This window comes from Solanum verrucosum, unplaced genomic scaffold, assembly GCF_900185275.1.
Source record: "Solanum verrucosum unplaced genomic scaffold, falcon-dt-bn FXZP01000163.1, whole genome shotgun sequence".
Classification (NCBI taxonomy): domain Eukaryota; kingdom Viridiplantae; phylum Streptophyta; class Magnoliopsida; order Solanales; family Solanaceae; genus Solanum; species Solanum verrucosum.
In genome coordinates, this window is record NW_026020379.1 from 2,607,259 (window position 1) to 2,628,023 (window position 20,765).

General features: G+C 34.5%; 2 protein-coding genes across 2 annotated transcripts; one reads left to right on the forward strand and one right to left on the reverse strand.

Annotated features, from left to right (window-relative positions):
• Window positions 1–2,572: 2,572 nt before the first annotated feature.
• LOC125838995 (uncharacterized) lies at window positions 2,573–9,860 on the reverse strand. Its single transcript, XM_049517998.1, has 17 exons — window positions 9,500–9,860; window positions 7,593–7,697; window positions 7,400–7,471; window positions 7,137–7,284; window positions 6,869–6,951; window positions 6,703–6,758; window positions 6,477–6,613; window positions 6,274–6,364; window positions 6,126–6,191; window positions 5,818–6,040; window positions 4,730–4,831; window positions 4,395–4,480; window positions 4,183–4,305; window positions 3,439–3,508; window positions 3,274–3,365; window positions 2,947–3,051; window positions 2,573–2,764 (listed from the first exon to the last, which is right to left on the reverse strand). Exons 1-17 carry the CDS (start codon window positions 9,822–9,824, stop codon window positions 2,651–2,653), a joined length of 1,998 nt encoding a protein of 665 aa, XP_049373955.1. The 5' UTR covers window positions 9,825–9,860; the 3' UTR covers window positions 2,573–2,650.
• Window positions 9,861–14,601: 4,741 nt separating this feature from the next.
• LOC125839051 (putative disease resistance protein RGA3) lies at window positions 14,602–17,256 on the forward strand. The gene has a single exon (XM_049518031.1). The coding sequence runs from the start codon at window positions 14,602–14,604 to the stop codon at window positions 17,254–17,256; it is 2,655 nt and encodes an 884-aa protein (XP_049373988.1).
• The last annotated feature ends 3,509 nt before the right edge of the window (window positions 17,257–20,765 follow it).

Below are 20,765 nucleotides of genomic sequence, written 5' to 3' on the forward strand. Positions count from 1 at the left end.
CTGGCCTCCAACGCTCAATCATAGTTGTAACAAGGGCACAGTCATACTGCATCCTGCCCACACAAACTACATCATACAGTCTGGACCTACGTAAGATCTCCTCAACACGTCCATGAGGTCGGTGCAAATGAAATAAATTTCAGGCATCATTCATGCGCACCGTCCTCATAAGGCTACTAAATGATATCTCACCTTTCCATAACATTTCTGATTTAAGCTCATGCTGAGAGAGAAGAAGTGTACGATCAATCGATCCAGGGATTCACAACACGCTCCATTATATACTGTAAGAAAAATTCTATTAATTCCTTTAACATAATTATATCTTGACAAATTAAACCGTGAACTATCTTCAAACAAATAATTGTACGAGAGTTAAAGAATCTCTAATTTCAGTAAGTCAATTCAATGTGTTATTTGTCGAGTCAACCACAAAAAAATAAAATAAAATAAAAAATAACCAAAAGAAACATATGCCTAAAGAGAAAGAGAAATAGATCAATCATGGACTTTTGAGAGCCACATACCATAAAACACATATAAGGCTTTTTCATTTATGTTACCAAAACAAATTCTAGATATCACATTTACTGTTTTGCAGAAAATGTCATATTGTATGAACTTGAGTACAAAAATGTCAACTTTAAGGACCTACTACTCGTGTGAAATTGTCAAGCCAAAAATAAGAGGATGGATCCACCACAATGTAATCATAAGGACTCTCAATTATTAAATATATAAAAAAAACATGAGATGGAAAGGTGTAATTCAGCAGTGGCGAAACACTATTTTTGCAATACCAATTCAATAGTGTAATTCCTTTTGTTTCATTCGAATTAAAGATTATTTTTCTAACTCAATATTTAGTAATTGAATGCACATTGTATAAGACTTGCTGAAATTTTGAACAAATTACAACATCATTTCAAAGTAATGAATATGAGGTGGAAAAAAAAATACTTAATTTATATAATTTGTAGGGTCGGATTGTTGTGTTGTCGGGTTGTGTTACTCCAATCTTTCAAGATTTTGATTTTTTTAGTGTTGGATCGCTTCAGTTGTCGGATTGGGACCATCAAATTAACATCTTCGAAGTGAAAAATTGTTTGGAAGATGAAAGTGAACCATGAAAATGAAAGGGAAGAAGAAGAAAGTGAAAAGGTAAAGTAACTTTTCTTAAAGTGTAAGATTTTCTTCCACTTTACAAAGTGTAAGAAATAGTTTCATTTTACAAGGTGTAAAAAATAATTCTGTTATATATTAAAATATACACGTTATGAGACTAACGGAAAACGTTTGAAATATTGCATAAAACATAATTTTTTTCTTCCACTAAGCCTATTTTAGTTACTTACTAGAATAGTGGCTTATTTTGATAACTTTTATCTTTTTTGTGGCTTATTTAGGTTCTAGACCCATAAAATGACTTCATGTTGACCCATGTTTGACTGATTGCTTCTGTCACATGTCATCTTATGATTTGCCCATCTGTCCAGTTTGAATTTCACCCTATACATTATAAATATTTATAGATTTGTATTCATGTAATGTTGGTTTAGTTTGAACAGGTTAAAATACACCTTATCATTGTACTTCCTTTGTCCCAATTTAGGTGACGCATTTCATTTTTTAAGAGTCTTTAATTTTGATCAAGAATTTGCTCATTGAATCTTCAATTTTTTTAAAATGAAATTTATATATTTGTAAACTACGTAAAAAGTATTATAAGTCACAATTATTGACAATTCAAAATATTTAAAAAATATATGAAAATTTACGGTCAAAGATAGACTTTTTTGAAACTCGAAATTTGAATGTGTCACATAAATTGAGAAAGAGGGAGTAGTATATAAGTTAATTTCAACTTTTGAAAATTACCAAATTGGATATGTGAAGAGGTGCACCTTTTTACCTCTTTTACTTAATGTTACTTTTAGTATGCCTTGTCTGAGTCCCTCTTTTGTAAATGATAACCGGTATAATGAAATTTGGTTGAGTATAGTCCAAATGTTTTCGGTTAAAGCAAGCTTTAGAGAATTTCATAGTTATGTACGAAAAGGTTAGTCATGTTAACCTAAAAGGGAATTGATGATCTTTGTAAATTGTAAACTGTAGAAAGAACCTCCTGTCCAACTAATTGTGCATAACAATGCAATGCAAAACATGAGTGAAAACGATCCTTGAGTTTGTTATATAGAGTGGGATGTAGCTAAATGCTATAATGATATCTGTCAAAAGTATAAAACTTGCCACAGACAATTGTGAAATCATTGGATCACTGAGTAAATTCTTGTATACAGCAACTCGTTATTTTTTGTTTACACTAAAAGTACAATAAAACATGAGAGTTTTACATTCCGTCCTCGTTACTAAGAAACTAATACCAGTTTGTTTCACAGGTCATGTTCAACTCCAACAAAAAGGACATAAATGAGAAAAGGCTCAAGTTTAAATATAATTCATGTTTATTGTCTGGTTAACAACACAGCATAGTTCAAAAATTTGATTCTTTAGCACCATCTATAGGGAGATGTGGACAAGGGCGAACTGCAAGTTTCTTATTAAGTGGCGGAATCCAAGATTTGATGGAAATGACAACTGGAGTTCTCACACTCTCACCCAATGAGGACAGTCACGATACTGGTTGTACTTAATCAAAGTTGTCAATGTGTGTGGGAGTTATATCATCAGCCACGGCAAACTGTCCAACTGTTCGAGCAAAGAACATCATTTGTTGCTCCAGAGTGAATTTTATGCTTTCCGCCTGTGAAAAGTCTGGTCAGTTAGGAACTCCCAAATTCCATGCTTCAATTTGAGCATAACACTCATTTTATTACTTTGCGCAATGACAAACCACATTAAAAAGTAGCAGTAGCATCATAAAATGTTTTATCAATGTGGAGAAATGGTAGAAGTAAATACATACATGTGATGATTAGTTCTTACCTTACGAAATCCATGAGATTCTCCTTCATATTCCACGAGAGCCACAGGTAACCCCTTTTTCTTCAAGGCCTCATAGATTTTTCGGGCCTGTTCTGGCTGGACAACCTGTAAACAAATGTTTCTATTTTCCTTACAAGGTGCTTCAATAATTGTATAGTTGTTCGATACTAGTTTTTCATCGCAAAATTGAATAATACGGTTCAATTTCCTTTCTTAAAAAGAGTTTAGTTAAATAAGAATGTTACTTACTCAACAACAGCAGTTTCCTGCCATTAATAATGCAGAGTAAAATGAAAAAAAGAAAAAGCACAAGTTGCAGCAGTTTACCGTGTCTTCTAATCCTTGGAACACTATTATGGGGCAAGAGAATCGATCAACAAAGTTGATAGGGGACCGCTCATTTAAAGCGATTTCATTACCTGTATTAGGAACAACAATGTTAAATTGTGACCAAAAATAGTTGTAACTATTTAGTTGTGAATAAATAATTACCAGCTAGATTAATGATATAGTGGGATTCAAATTTGTGCATATGATCACTCAATGACTTCAAATCACCAATCTGTTAAAACAGCAGAAAGAGTGTCAGCTTGTGACCAAATTCCACCAGAACCATGTTTTCCAAACCACTCACCCCCTCCCCCAGTCCACTAGTGCAGTAGAGCATAGGAGGTAAAAGTCTGTGACAAGAGGGCTGATAAACTGAGCATAATGTAAACAGTGTTCTCCAATAAACTTTTCAGCATATTCAAAAGGAGATGCAGACATAGAACAACAACAACAACAACATACCTAGTGAGGTCCCACAAGCGGAGTTTGGGGAGGGTAGAGTGCACACATACCTTACCACTACCTCGTGGAGGTAGAGAGGCTATTTCCGAAAGACCCCCGGCTAAAATGCAACAAATCCAAGTACAAAAAAGAAGAAAACAGTGCAGAAATCATAGAAACTAAACATTGCATAGCCTACAAGAAAGGACATAGAGAATCAAGTAACTGCAATTAAATTAAGCCAGTTATTCCCAAGGAAAACAAACATTAGTAAATATGATTAACCATCACTTAAACTTCAAATTATGCCATCTCATTGTCCTTTTTCCCGTTTTATCCTTTAGATACGCTCGCATGATGGTTCATGGAGTGAAAGCATTTTACTTCGGCTGAGCCTAGCACTAGTATACCATAATAACAACCATGCGCTCCTTAATACTAGATTGATGTTGCATATTGACTTACTCCAAATAAAGAAGCGCCAGCTCTGAATGTATCTCTGAAAGCAAGAGAAGCTAATGTTGTGTAACCGCCAGCAGAACACCCAGTTATGCAAAGGCGCTTTCCATCAACCTTCCCCTCATCCACCTAAATCAACAAACTAGTTAAAACTCTTAACGTAAAGAAATGAGAAAAATTAACAATTAAGGGCAAGTGACAATTTACTTTTAACTTACCAAATATTCAGCACAAGAGCAACAATCATTGATGTCAACGATTCCCCACTTCCCCAAAAGGCGTTCTCGGTATGCCCTGTCATAACCTTGAATTCAAATTTATGAAAACTTAGTTATCTTATATAGAGAGAGGGACAAGTAAACTTTAAAACCTTAATGGAGTGTAATGTATCTGAACTTAATGGACTGAAATATAGGATAAATTTGGAAAGTTTATGCACAGTAGATAAGATACAGCAGAATTGGATAACCAATAAACAATAAATGAAAAGTTTGTCCGGATCCAAGAAATATAGAAGTTAATAAAATAAATTGCTCAACCTCTGATAACATACCCGTACTTCCTCCATAGTTAACATCCACAAATGCCCATCCTCGACTAGTCCAATATTGGATGCTAAGATTTAAAGTTCCATGTGCCTCGTCTGTTGGCCCTCCTGTAACACACATGAGCAACAGTCCAAAATCGGTTAACCTTGCGCATACTCGGAGTGAATAGAAGATTAATGAAGCAGTTACTCGTAGCATCTTTGGAAGTTTCCATCTCTCTGTTTATGTTGGCTATATTCCTTGCTTGAACCAAACAAGAGATATTATGAAACCAAACCACAGAATTGAATTTTAATAATCTGGAGTCATTCACTGTATTCGAGCTCAATTGAGGAAGTGCTGTAAGGTGTAAGTACGCTCTTTCATATGACAATTACGAACAGCAAATGGCTTACATAATTTCCACATTTTAATGATCAAACTATGAGCTAGAAGTAAATGTGGTTATTATTTTAAACAAGTCTTCATATTGCTACCGAATTTTATATATAAATGAATCATATGCACATTTAGAATCTGGAAACTATCAACAAAGCTAAATAGAGAAATGAAGTGATCTTGCCATTGAGATGATAAAATCAGTCTCACCATGAAGCAACATAATGGTTGATAAGGATAAAAGAGAACAGAATTATCTTCTCACTTGGACACACAGAAAAGACACACACACACACTTATCTGGATAGCCCTGTATTCACAATACATGTGTGTATCTACATGAGCATGTGTGCATGCGCGCGCTCTCAATGGTTAGTAGACTTGTAGAAAGGTCAGCCTTTGGAATATGTTCTGCCAGAAAACAGCTAAGAAGACGACAAGCATTTCCCTTTACACTAAGCCACTAACTATTGAAAAAGAGAGACTTTTCAGTACGAAAAGAGAAGAAAAACGTTGTATTTCCTTTCATTGACAGCTCCATTCATGACTCTTATTTTGAAGATGTGAAACTGGCCAACAGCATTGCCATGTAACAAGCTTTTAATGTACAATGCCTAGTACCTTAATTTTTCAGCGCTTCAATCAATGTCATGGAAAACTAAATTAGTACCTGGTGCATAATGAATATGACTTTAAGGAATTACGAATCATATACCATGGCTTTCTAGCAACAGTGGAGGTTTTTCTTCTTGACTACCATTGTATTCTGGATTACACGGAGGATAGAAGTATGCATAGGCAATTTGACCAGCCACATCTGTTGGAAATTCAATAAACTCCGGGCGGCTAAAATATGGTATGTACTTGTCAATGTCTGAAGAAGATGACCACATGATACTGAAATCTACAACGTTTGACATACGATCATCTAGTATCACCTGTTGCAAAGTGTGGAATTCATTAAGTCAAATTGTGGAAAATAGTTATTTGAAAAAGACACCGTTACAGAAAAGAAGAGATAACCTTTGCTAAAGAAGTAGGAAGAACAGAAGATGCACCCTCAATGTAAAGGATCTGTCCACTTGCGACCTAAACCAACATTTTAAGCAGATAGTTACACTTTCTGAATGTTACACCAATAAGAAAATCAACAATATAAGCTGCAACTCACAATATTTGATATATAAGTGAATGGAATGTCAACTGAACAGAAAGAGTTCTTAGCTTGATTTATAACACCAAGATATGACTTTCCATGTTGCCTGCAAGCCATCATGGATGAAAGCGATTTTATTAGACATGTCAACTTAACTTGAAGAAAGGCTGGGGAAACAATGAAACAAACTGTGATGCCATTGCAGTGGAGAGAGAGACCTGTAGCTGCAAGCAATAATTGTTGATTCCTCTTTCCGCTCAATGATGTCATAACATCGATTTCCAAAAACCCAAAATGGTCTTGTGAACTCAGCGTTCAAAGAGTAAATTGCAAGGACCTCATTTTTATCTTCAATCTGATGTAGAAGTAATAAAAAAAGATGAACTATCAACCAACACCAAGAAGTGCATAATTCGCAAAACTCTTGAGGTGTAGTGTATTTACCCATTTGTATATGTTCCAAAACCCTGTATTTCTATCTGTTATGAAAAATAGTTCCCCTGCAATAATTAAAGGAGGCCACTTCAGATATTCAAAGTCATATTGAAGGTGGCAGTTATTGTGCTTTTGGAATGGGGAGTAAACAGCAGAATATTAGAACTTATCCTGCCTTTGGACGACCATAGAGGCTCAGTTGGCGATTCCACCAGAGTACGACAGCCACCAGCAACTACTACTCGCTTCTCGATGTCTCTATATTAGTTAATTCAACCAATTGTTAACAACTTATAGCAAAATTGGATTCAATGTGCATGAAAACAAAAGGAGGGAGAACATCTGACTAGCAATGTGGAGAACGTTGTCATTATCTCTAATAAAGAGAGGATGTAAGACGACTTTCTATAATCAGTAGAGAGAATGTAAGAAGACTTACTCACCCGCTCTCAGATATATACCCGACCCAAAGCTCTGCTTTATCCCAATGCATGTTAGGGTGGCTCCATTCTATCCAGGCCAAACGTTCCCCTTTTAGATCCATCCGTGGGAATGCATAGAAGTCATTCCCACTAATCAAGACTTTTGGTTCTGAAATTCATAAATAAAAGCAGAAGCAGAAATTCATTTACATTCTCCATTTTAACATGATAGATCAATTGATTCACAATTACCTCAAAGCCTTTGCAACTTACAATTTACATACCTTCAGTGGTGTTATCATTTAGGACCACACTCACAATCTCATTAGTTGGCTTTGCGTCAACCCCTCGATGATCTATTTGTAGATAGAAAAGAGCAAGAATATACAGTTACAGCGAACAAGACTGTAGAGAAAATATCCTTTCCAGAATTATTTAAACAAAACATGTTGTGATTATAAGTAAAGATATATGTACCTTCTCTTACAGCAATATAACGGTTCAAACGACCATCAAAGACCCCATCAGCATATCTTACATGAGGTCCCGCATAATCTGGAGTTATCGGCACTGGACCTGAATCTATGATTAACAAATTATCAATTCAATCTGCCCTATCACTCAACTTCTGTGAAATTTAATAGACTTGCTACTTCATCACTTCAGTTCATCACGGTATTTTTCTTTTTCTATTTCTTATTTGAACTGTTGGGCCAGGAATTTAGGGTTTTGGGGAGAATTGAACTGCTGAGTATGGATAGAGTAGAGAATAGGGATTTCAAACAAGAAGTTGTTATTGTGGTGGGAGTAGTTGTTTAGAGTTCTCTATTATTGTGGGATTGTTGCGTCATGCCTCTTTGAATAATAATTTCCAACAACTTTAGTAGTTGTTGGAACAAATCAATAATTGTTTAATTTTTATCTCATGTGTATGTAGACAAATGAGCCATACACGTGAAAAAAAGAACTAGGACATCTTCAGCTCCTTCTAGCAAAAGACCTTGCTGACCATGCAAACAAAGATGAGCTCTCAGTTCAGGCTCCGGCAACCGAAGAAACAACAATTTAGGAGTCGGAAAATGGTGAGGTGCCGGCTGGAGAAGAAGAAAGACATGCAATTATTTGTAAAATCCAACTGGACAACAAGAACGAAATGAGAGAGAAGTAGTTGATACATCAGTTGTGGATCCGACGATGATCTCCAAAAGAAGAAGCAACAGATCAAATGACGATGAGGATGCACAGTCATTTATAGGGACTGACATTGATGATGCAATTAGTACCGACAATGATCTCGAGAGTCTTTTGGTTCCTGAATCTGTCAAGAGCATTGACATTAAAAAGTATGGTAGAAGAATATGTTGCTGCTTCTTAGCTTGATCAACACCCTATTCTTGTAACACTAGAAAAACAATTTATCTCCTTGCAAATCCCCATGATTTTCCTTTACAACGGAGGGAATGTTACGGATATGTTCTAGGAAAAGGTTTTAAGGAATTCAGAGAAATGTCGAGGGATCATCGCAATGAAATGATTTAAAGGGAAGTAGTTTCGTGCAATTCTTAGATCTGAAGCTGTACGGTTCTCAATGAGATTATTGCATGATCTTCTTTACTGGACTTCTGCAAGAAAAACAAGGAGTTTTTGTGCAGTTACAATGGCATGCCCTGCTTGTATTAGCAAGAACGAATTTGTCCTCATAATTTGGACTCCGATGACATTCTCCTCCCCCTATGAGAATGGGAAATTAGCTTTAGCACAAGTGGAGGGTAAGAGATTATTGAATCTAGTGGGAAGTGTGTTATGCTGTTGTGATCCTTCAAAAGATCGATGATCCAACATTCAAATAAAGGCACATAGCTTCCCTGAGCTTGGTTTGCTTCTTGAACAACATTGTGTGTGTAAAAGATGTAAACAAGGTAGTTGAAGATGATTGGATCAGATTAACATAAAGAAGAAATTCTATCATGCTATCAAACAAGCTAGGACCTCACCGTTGAATATCTACTGAAAGAATTGAAACCAACCAAAGCCACTTATAACTTCTATGGCTTCCCATCAGCGTTTGTGGTAACTAATTACAATGTTATTTTGAGTTCAATAATCATTTTGCTTTTATGTTGTACTAATTGCATTTTACTCATCACACAATATAGGCTTTGACATTTAAAGCTATTCCGCCAATTTGATGAATGGCGAAGGATGCTTCAACTGCGAATCCCCCTTTTCCAAGGGAATGGAGGGCATCAATCTTCAACCCTAGAATAGCTTCTACTCTTTTGTTAGCTACTACACTAATACTGTTCCATTGAAAAGCTTAACACTTCGATTCTATTTTGTATAATTAGTTTAATAGTACATAAAATTATTAATGGATAGCTAACCTGAAGAAGTGAGAGTCTGTTTGTACAATCTCTGGTCATCAAAATTGGAGAAAACAAGTACATCTCCAGAAACCCCAAAAGATCCACCACCATATTCATGAACAGTGTTTCGAACATTGAAGTCTTTTGGTGTAATATCTTCCCCTGATTCTTTAACAAGCACAGCTCGTCCAGACTCAGCAGGGCGAGTCTCCAGCCATATTAAGTGGCCATGAGAGTCTACATTGAAGCCTTCAAGGCGTTTATCGGAACCCGAGACGATATCGGCAGTGATTGGTGACTTCCATGACCCATATGAAGCACTATTTTTTTCACCAGTAGCCATAGTATCTTCAATGATCTAAAGGTTAAATGAAGTGAAGTAGCTCCTAATTCTTATATGGGGATCAAACAGAACAACATATTCGAGAAAAGGACCAAAATTGTCCCTTGAATTTGCCTTAACACTCAAAATGATCCTCAACTTTTCATAAGGAGCACCAATAGTCCTTCTTCTTTGTAAAAATGGAGCAGTTTTAGTCTTCCTAACTTTTTCTGTCAATTTACAACGTTTAGCTTCTTTTGTCCATTCATTAAGTAACAGTGAAAGTTAATTATCAAGGTCACCAAATGAATTAATTTTGATTGGCACGAACCATTGTATTATTGGCTCCATTTATCCATTTACAGATATACTAAAAAAATTACTTAGTTTCTCACTTGATGTCGGGATATCCATAATGGAATCTAGCTATGTTAGAATCGCATCGCGTAGGGCTCCATTTGATTTGCATACCCAGGGTTAGAATATGAAACCTTTGGTTATGAGAGAAGCAACTTCATCTACTACACTACATCTTTTAGTTGTATAAATATACTAAATTCTTTGTCTAGAATTTCAGAAACACACTTCATGTTTAAAACAAGAGCTTGTTAGTATCAATTAAGCATAAAATTATAATTATTATCGGGTTATGGTTACTCGTAAAGAAAAAACATAAATCGTCGTAGAATTGATAATTCAAAAAAAAAAATCTAAACCATTACCAAATTGTTACCTTTTTGAACGGTGGATCATTCAGAAACAATTTTATATCTGTAAAGGTATGTAAGATGTGTGCATACTCTATTCTTTTCATATCCCACTTATGAAACTAAACTTGATATGCTATTATGTTTACCAAATTATAAATTTAATAAATCATTATGGATAAACCAATAATATTTTGCCAATTTGAATCATTAATTTTGATTGTGTTTAATTTTAAGAAACCCTACCAAAGGATTGGAGACAACACTAACATAATTATATAAATAATTCTACTCATAATAAATTATTTATTTAATGCATGACGCACATGTAAACGACTTTCATTAGTGCTCCATATAAAATGATAAGGATCATTTTGAGTCTTAAGGTAAAGATAAGCGACAATTTAGTCCTTAAAGTGGCTTTGATAGAGAATAATAGTTAAAGGTGACAAAAAGTTTCAAAACTAAGAAAATTTGATATATATATTTTTTAAATTATTAAATAGAAGTGATTAATTTAAGATTATTGTTAATGATATTAATTTTAATATTTTATTTACACAAAAATCTTATATATTTTCCCCTCTCTCCCCTATCCTCTCAACGTGGCAAAAATCACTTTCTCATGAATAATTTTCATAGAGAGTTCCTAATTATGAGACCTAAATATATCAACAAGATATAATTGGTATTATTAAATATTAAATTAAACTTATAGCGTGCTTCTTGAAACTAATAAGTAAAAAATATTAATAAAGACAGTTTAAACATCATTAACTATTGAAACTGGATCAATTATTTTTCTGTAGATTTGTATAACATGTGAGTCTACATAATATGTGAGGAAAGTTAGAGTTTCTTTTAAGCTCTTTATCACTTTTAAATTGATTTTCGTTATGTAGGAATCAAGAAAATGTAAGAGCAACTCAACAAAATTGATAACTAAAATCAAACGTTAAAATAATGCCCAAAGATAATTAATTTTTTTTTTATATATCTCATGTGATTTTCTTAAATTCTTTTTATAAAAATAATATCCCAATTAACTTTTATATATTTGATTATTTATTTAATTATCTACCCTTCTCATCATTAAAGTTATCTATAAACAAGGGTTCAACAATACTTTTATAAGAAGCATCCACATTCAAAATGACATTTATAAGTTCTCATCACCTAATTCTTCTCACTATCCCAATTTTGTACTCCCTCCATTCTATATTAACTTAAGCTTTGAGGTGTTTCACACCCTTTAAAAAAGTAGGTTAGGACATAAATTGAACATAATTTTCCATTTTTACCCTTATTAATTATTGTCAAAAATAACTAAACATTAATTATAATAACTAATTCCAATACTAACTTAAAGGGTAAAATTGGAAGAATATTTTAAAAATAGTCTTGAAGATTGAAAACTTAAGTTAATTTGAAAAATGAAAAATGGCTTAAAGCTTAAGTTAATATGGAATGGAGGAGTACTACTAACTAATAGATGTTAAAATAAATACATATATTAAGAATGATTCAAGTCTATTTGAAATTGAATAATAATTTGGTGCCTTTTAAAAAAAAATTATATGACCACATGGTATAATTTGATCCATTGTTAATAAACAATAATTAATTCAATATCGTCTGTATGTTTCTATTATCAACATCATCATCAAATATTGTTCTCCTTTTCCTCCACATATAGCGTATTTATATTATATGATTCAAGTATTTAGCTAAATAATATCTATCTTTTCTTCTAAATAACATCTGTCACACTTAAATTAAAAAAGAAGCATATATCTTTTCTTCTAAATAACATCTATCATACTTAAATTAAAAAAAGAAGCATATATCTTTTCTTCTAAATAACATCTATCACACTTTAATTAAAAAACAAGCATATATATATATATATATATTATCTTTTTATTAATAATATTTATAATTATATGAAGTAATTATAAATGAGGCCTTCATTGCTGTAAGCCCCACTTGCTTTATTTCTCAAAATTAAGATGTTTGAATATTAAAAAATCACATATAAATATTAAAATGTGTATTAGAATTAAGTCGTTTTAATCTAAATATGAAGATGTTGTATTAAAATTTGAATGTGAAATAATTAAAATTGCTTTTTTTTTTTTTTATATATATATATTTATTTGAGTATTAACAAATATGAAGTTGATAAATACGAATTAATCTAATATTGTATCAACTTTTAAAAAATATATAGTAATTGGTGGGAGCAATGGCTTACGATGATTGTGACTTTGTGAGTGCAAGTTGGCGGTTGATAATAGATAGTAATGATGACGGTAATTAATAATAGTGATTGATTGTTATAATAGCAATGATGATTGGTAATAATAATTATAGGCTACTAATGGTAACAATCAACTATAATGAATGACGATAATTGTGGATGGTGATGAAGATGGTGGTCATGGATAGTGGGGGCAGAGTCGATAATAGCGGGGACACCATAGTCGCTGGTGATTAGCCATGAATAGTGAAATACATCTCTACAAAAAACTTCCAAGAATAACATTTAAATGATATTAGATTTTTGTTATAATCTTCATTTATATTTATTTGAAATCATTAAGTCGTTATAAAATAATAATAATAATAAAAAAACGTAAATGTTTGAGATTTAAATGCTTAATGTTAATACCTAAAACAGATACTTAATAATTGAAATATAAATAACTAAGATCAAGACCTTCATTAGTGTATAAAATGAAGCCATAGCGGCCTTATAGATTCACTTATAGTTCTTGTGACATCATACATGACAATTTGTGTTATACGTGTGGAATTTTACGTGTATTATGCCACATAGGACGTATGTGTCTACTTATTTAATTTTATGCAAATTTAAGTGTGTGCTTGTACACATTAAAAATTAAAGGACATAGATACCTGAAGTAAGTTAAATGACATATTCATGTATCATGCCAATTTATTTTCTTGGGGCAGACTCATATATAACAACCTGTCATTCATTAGAAAAAAAAAAAAACACAACTACCACCCAAAATTATTTATTTAAAGGATGTATTTATTCAAATTATTGTGTATAAATTATTATGTTTCTTGTCGAGCCGGCAAACAACTAGCAAAAAAGACGTTTGCAACAACTTTGAGAAGATTTTGGTGTAGACGAAGAAAGTAACTTTGTAAAGAGCATCTCAACGATGGATGATCTTGTAATTGGTGCTACCATTAAAGTTGTTCTTGACAAACTGCTTTCTCTCACTATTGAGGAGGCCAAAAGTTTAAACAATTGCAAGAAAAATCTCAAAATACTACCAAAATATGTATCCATGATCTAAGCTCTGATTCATGATGTTGAAAGACGACAAGTTGATGATCAGGCTGTTGAAAAATGGCTTGAGATGCTTGAGAGAGTTGTTGAAGATGCTGAAGATGCTGAAAATGTGTTCGATGAATTCAGATATGAATCTCTCAAAGCACAAGTGATGAACATCCGAGCCAAACTAATCCAAAATATCTGTAACTTCTTTTCTCATACTGCTTTTAAGTATAAAATGTTTGGAAAAATCAACAACATCAATGAAGAGTTGAGGGCTATCAATAATTTAGCTAACGATCTTGGTCTCCAATCACTGATGGTTCCTTCCCGGCAAATATTACCAATTCGAGAAACATATTCTGTAGTAGTTGCTTCAGATGTTATTGGTAGAGACATGGATGTTGCTGAAATAAATGAGAAGATTTTGAACATGAGAAGGGATGTTGTTCTGTGCACCATTCCCATAGTGGGTATGGGGTGGGGGGGGGGGTTAGGGAAAACTACTGTGGCTAAGAGAATTTTCAACGACGAACACATCAAACAACAGTTCGAAAAGAGAGTTTGATTGTGTCTACATGAAATGTTGGAAACAAAGAGCTTCTGATCCTCGAATCACTGACAAAGAGCTTCTGATCCTCGAATCACTGACAAAGAGGAAAGTTGAGGTTCAAAGCAGAGATGTAATAGTCAAGACACTACAAGATGCATTGGGAAAAAAAAGTATTCGCTTGTCTTGGATGATTTGTGGTGTATTAACTCTACATCATGGCATGAGTTCATGGACAACTTGAGAGGAATCAATACATCCAGAGGAAACTGCATTCTCGTGACTACTCGTATTAAACAAGTGACATCCACAGTAGCAGTAGATCTTCATATGTTGGGAAGATTGGCAAGAGACCATTGTTGGTCCATTTTCAAACAAAGAACATTTGTTGATGGGGAAGTTCCAGAGGAAGTAGTGAGCATGGAGAACGGGATTGTTGAAATGTGTCAAGGTCTACCACTGGCTGCAAGTGTATTGGGAGGCCTCTTACGCAACAAGGAAAAACATGAATGGCATGCGATTCTTGACGACAACCCCCTTGTTGCAGGTGAATATGATAACGGGGAAAATAGCTTAAAGAAAATCCTAAAACTCAGCTATGATTATCTACCATCTCCATATCTGAAAAAGTGTTTTGCTTACTTTGCCATTTTTCCAAAAGATTTTGAGTTTGAAAAAGATCAACTAATCCAATTCTGGATGGCAGAAGGTTTTCTCCGTCCATGTCAAGAGGCCCCTGTGATGGAAGACGTTGGGAACAAGTTTTTTCAACTTTTATTGCAAAATTCCTTGCTGCAAGATGTTAAGCTAGATGAGCAAGAGAATACAACACACTGTAAGATGCACGATCTTGTGCATGATTTGGCTAGAGATATCTTAAAATCTAAACTATCTGATCCAAAGAGCGTTGGACGAGAAAATTTTTCTCAAGTTCGATACTTTGGATGGGACTCACCAAAGGATCAAATAGATAGGATAAATGAGCCAGAACGTTTGTGCAGACTATTCTGGAGAAGCAATTATGTGTCTGAAGATATACTATTGAACTTTAAGTTCTTGAGAGTTTTAAATTTGTCCAGTTCAGGAATCAAGGTGTTGTCAGCCAAAATTGGCAAGCTAATATACTTGAGATATCTTGATCTCTCCGACACCAAGATCAAAGTCTTGCCCAAACCCATTTGCAAGCTCTACAATTTGCAAACATTTAGAATTAATAGTTGTTTTTCACTCAAGAAGCTTCTAGAAGAAATGACAAATATGATAAGTTTGCGACATATACATTTCAACTATCATTACCAATCAAATCTTTATTTTGCGGTTTGGGGATCAAGGTTTATTGATCAGTTTCAGATGCCACTTAATATGGGGCAATTGACAAGTCTTCAGACGCTACCGTTTTTCTACCTAGGTTTAGAGAAAGGTCGTCAAATAGAAGAATTAGGTCGTTTGAAAAACCTTAGAGGTGAATTGACCATCAAACCTCTCCAGTTAGTCGTAAAGAAAGAAGAGGCTCGAACAACATATTTGCAGGAGAAATCAAATATCTACAAGTTGGCATATTTATGGTCCCATGATGAATCAGAAGACTGTGAGATCAATGATGAGCATGTGTTAGATGGTCTTCAACCACATCCAAACTTGAAAACCTTAACAATAGTGGACTATTTAGGAACTAAATTTCCTTCATGGTTCAGTGAAGGATTGCTACCAAATTTGGTAGTGTTGAAATTAAGTGGTTGCAAGAGGTGCAAGGATATTCCATCGCTTGGCCAACTGAAGTTCCTTCGGCATCTTCAGTTGATAGGATTCCTTGAATTGGAATCCATCGGACCAACATTTTATGGTGTTGATGTTAATGATAGTGGATCAAGCAGCAATAATCTCAATATCCAAATGTTTCCATCATTGAAAGAACTAGTGTTGAAGAATATGCGTAATCTTATTGAGTGGAAGGGAGATGAACTTGGAGTAAGAATGTTTTCTGGGCTTGAGAAGTTGAAGTTTACAAAGTGTCCACTGTTAAAAATTACTCCAAGTCAATTTGAAATCCTCTGTGAACTAAGCATTGAAGGAGTTAACAGTGAAATGCCATTGTTGAACTTGTTTAACAACTTGACATCTCTCGTAAAGCTAATTGTGGATGATGTGAAAGAGCTCACATGTCTTTCTGATGAGATGCTACACAATAACGTTTCTCTTCAACACCTGTTGGTCTCACTCTGTAGAAAGTTTCATGAATTGCCCCAAAACTTGTACAATCTCCATTCTCTTAAGAGCTTACGAATATCCTTCTGCCCCTATTTCAGTTCTTTTCCTGTTCCCACTAGAGATAATTATTTGACTTCCCTCCAAAGTCTTGAGTTATGTCATTGTGATAGATTGACCAGTTTACCAAATAGAATGTTAAATCATTGTCTGTCTTTGGTATCCTTGAATGTCATCAATTGTAACAATTTGGTTCCCTTCTTTTTACCCGCACGAGGCCTTCATCGCCTGGGGATATTGCAAATTGATCCTTTCTCAGAGATGGTGGATTTTGAGGCATTCCAATTGATTTTTAATGGCATTCAACAACTGTTATCCCTTCGTACATTGGAGGTGCGGGGACACTTGCACTGGGATTCTCTTCCCTATCAGCTTATGCAACTTTCTGACCTAACAGCGATCCAAATACATGGATTCGGAATTGAGGCTCTTCCTCATAGACTTCACAACCTTACTTCTCTTGAAAGATTAACACTAGAGAGGTGCAAACGGCCACAACATCTGGACTTCTCAGATACCAGGCCCAAATTACGGTATGTGGTGATCCGTAATTGTCCATTGTTAGAAGCTGTCTCAGATGGGCTTGGCAATCTTGTTTCTTTGCAAGAGTTAAGTTTTTAGAACTGCGAAAAATTAGAGAATCTGCCATCCAGAGATGTCATGCTATGCCTCACTAAATTATGGAACCTGCGAATTGTGGCTGCCCACTGTTAGAAGAAAGTTGCATCAATCGGAGTGGCCCAAACTCCCAGTGGTTCAGCATTTCCCATATTCCAAAAAAATTAAAATAGGCGGGAGGAATATTCACCATCTGAATTGATTTTTTAAATATTATTTTCCATGAATTCCAGAAAAGAAGTTTTGTATGTAATTTAATATTTTTTTCCTACAATTATTTTGACATTAAAATATACAAAATTAAGAATCAATTGCATATGTGCTATACTTTCAACATTCTGCTTGTCCTATCCACTTCAACGAATTGTTCTTCTTCGAATTCTTCAAGCTTCTAGAAGAAATCAACTTCTCGTTTCCTTTCAGGGAATTTGAATCCCATGTACTCAAAGAGCTCTAAGATGTTTTCATGTGAACGTTGGGAAACAATTTATCCATCTGATAGAAGAACTATGTCATCGAATTATTAAGTTATAAGTTTCTGGTGCAGGCTGCAAGACTGAGATCATAGTAGTTCCTTGAAGAATGTGGATTGATTGCCTGATTGAATTCACTATCTGAAATGTTGTTGAACTATCTAAGCCATGTTGAAATCTCATCGTTGAATAGTGCTATAGCTGGTCCAATCGTCATCTCCCCTGTAGGATATGTTATCATCAAATATTTAGAACCTCAAAGTACATTAATTTATTCCCTCAACCATTAGTTACTGTAGTTAGGTTCTGGATTATCTGGTTTTGCTCTAACTTGCAGTAACTCGCTTTTATTGTCCACCTGAAATGCCATTGCCTCCAAACATTCATCTCCAACGAGGGTATCAACACAAATGCCAAGTCACAATATCTACAAAATTTGTAGAATGAAACATTGTATTGTAGGAAACATTTCTTCATTGAACTTGTAATTCAGGAAATAACATCTTACCTTGAGATTATAGTCTGTTACAACACTAGCATCCTGCCCTTCTATTGAAGCTGCCTGTTGGACAAAAAACCAATAATCGAGTCATTTCTAATCAAAATTGACAAAGAGAAAGAGTATGACTGAATATTCTATTGAGACGTCTTTACCTTCATAAAGATTTCAACATCAGGATCATGCTTAATGTTTGCTTCCTTCTCTATCATAGATAGCTCAGCTAACATTTCCACATATCTTGATATGATTTAATCATGAAATTTATGTTTTTTTTTTATAGATGACTAGTTCCAAGGTCATGCTAGAACAAGCCAAATCCCATGAGTAGCAGGCAATCACGTTAGGTAAGTTTTCATTTTAGAATCAAGTCAAATCCCATGATATGATTTAATCATGAAAATTTATGTTTTTTTTCGTTCCTTTTTTCTCATGATACAAATTTAACGAGGTTTGTTATGTTTTACTAAGGAACCAACACATTTATTTTGTATGAAGAACAAAATCTTTAGCTGTAGACTCATTATGGGACACATTCATGAGTATTTGGGTTCTGACAACCATTTCCAAGAGCTGAAGTCTACACTGTGTAACTGTTTATTGTGTAAGCTGTTAGGAAGAGATACATTAGTTCGGTTGATTTGGTGTTTCTTTCCATATAATTCTTCTTTCCTTTTTCCTTTTGCCACAACTTCAGTCCATATAATCTAGTAGTTTAATTGATGATAGGGGTGGCAATTTTTGCCCTTGAGGACACAAATGAATTGACCAGTTTGCGGGGTATCCGTCCATTAGGTTGAAGGTGTCTCTACTCTGATTTTTGAATCAAGATTTCCATTTAAGATCCAAAATGAAGCATAACTAACTGTCTATCTATTACAGTAATTTGGAATTCAAAAGTTAGTTGACAAAGTTAGTTAAACATTGTTAAGCTACAATAATCAGTGTAGTGGTAGTTAGTTAGATGTTAGTTGTAACTGATTTGTGTTAGATGGAATAAGTCAGTCAAGTTCTTTATAAATAAACATTGTAATCATCAGTTACATTCATATATGGAATATACAGAATTCTCTTTCTCTTTCTAATCTCTTTTTCTATTCTTCTTCTTCTTCTTCTTCATTACTAACTATTTTCTCGAGAAATCCTAAAACAGTGCTTCGATCCTCGAATTCATTGTGAATTCCTGCAATCGAGTAACATTGTTATCAGAGCTACTCTATCCTTGGATTTTAATGGTGAAAGAAACAAGATATGCTGATAATTCTCCAATAGAAATGGGGAATTGAAGGAAATTATGCAAAATTTGGCAGAAAAAATAGGAACGTTGGCAGGGGAAGTTACAAACCTGAAGAGATTGGATCAGGTGGTCATGGAATTGAAGGAACATTTGGTCACTAATCGAGAATCTGGGAGGGAGAAAATTCCTATAGAAGATGGTCTTTCAACTGCAAGACATTCTAATGAGAGAATTCACCACTCTGAAGGGAGAAGTCACAGACCCAAGAGTCCTACCAGTTACAACACCCATCATTCAAACTTCTCAAGACGGTCCTGAATGGAATTCCTCAGGTTTGCAGGGAAGATCTGAGATCGTGGTTGTTTAAGATTGAGCAATTTTTCTCCATGGAGAATGTAGCTGCAGAGGAAAAGGTAACAGTAGCTACAATGCAACTGGAAAGAGAAGCCATCCAATGACATCTTTCTTTCATGAGATACATACAGTATTTACAACCAGCTACTTGGAATGAGTATATGATGGCTATGGTGGAGAGATTTGGGACAGATTTTGATGATCCCATGGAGGAAATCACGAAGATCAAACAAGTGGGGAGTGTTAAGGAATATCAATCAGTGTTTGAAAGACATCTGACTAGGGTGAATTTGTCACAAGAGAATGCAATCAGTTGTTTTTTATTGGAGGGTTAAAACATGAGCTGAACATTGCTTTGAAGATCACCAATCCACATCTTTATCACAGGTATACAGGACTGCAAGAATGCAAGAAGCATACTTAACTGCTGTGAGACAGCCAATATCTAATCAGTCTTAGATGGGTGCAAAAAGATTCATGGACCAAAGGATTGGTAACAATAAGCCTCTGTTATCTACACCTGGTACACATACTTCTAGTTTTTCTAAGGCAGTAAATAGAAGAACTTTGAGCATAAAGGAGATGAATGAAAAAATGGCAAAGGGGTTATGTTACTTTTGCAATGAAAAGTACATGCCTGGCATGAGTGTAAGAATTCCAAGCAGTTGTATCTGTTGGAAGTGGAATAATTAGAAAAAGGGCAGAATTCAATGCAAGAACAAAGTGGAGAATTACAAGAGGAACATAATGAACAACTAGAGTGGGGACCACCTGTGGAACACATAGAGATTTCTATGCATGCGTTAAATGGGTCTTTGGGATTCAGAATCTTGAAGGTGACTGGTTATCACTCAAAAATGGCATTACACATATTAATTGATACATGAAGTTCTCATAACTTCATTGATCCTAATCTGGTCAAGCAATTGGGGTGTGAAGTGAAGTCTAT

Bases quoted from the DNA above. Each gene is read 5' to 3' on its own strand.
- LOC125838995 (XM_049517998.1), bottom strand. From the start codon at position 9,824: ATGGCTACTGGTGAAAAAAATAGTGCTTCATATGGGTCATGGAAGTCA. The intron at 6,192-6,273 runs GTGAGTTGCAGC...ATGTTGGTTTAG, and splicing joins TCACTTATATATCAAATATT to GTCGCAAGTGGACAGATCCT. The intron at 3,509-4,182 runs GTAAGTCAATAT...CTGTTTTAACAG, and splicing joins CTGGCGCTTCTTTATTTGGA to ATTGGTGATTTGAAGTCATT.
- LOC125839051 (XM_049518031.1), top strand. From the start codon at position 14,602: ATGGACAACTTGAGAGGAATCAATACATCCAGAGGAAACTGCATTCTC.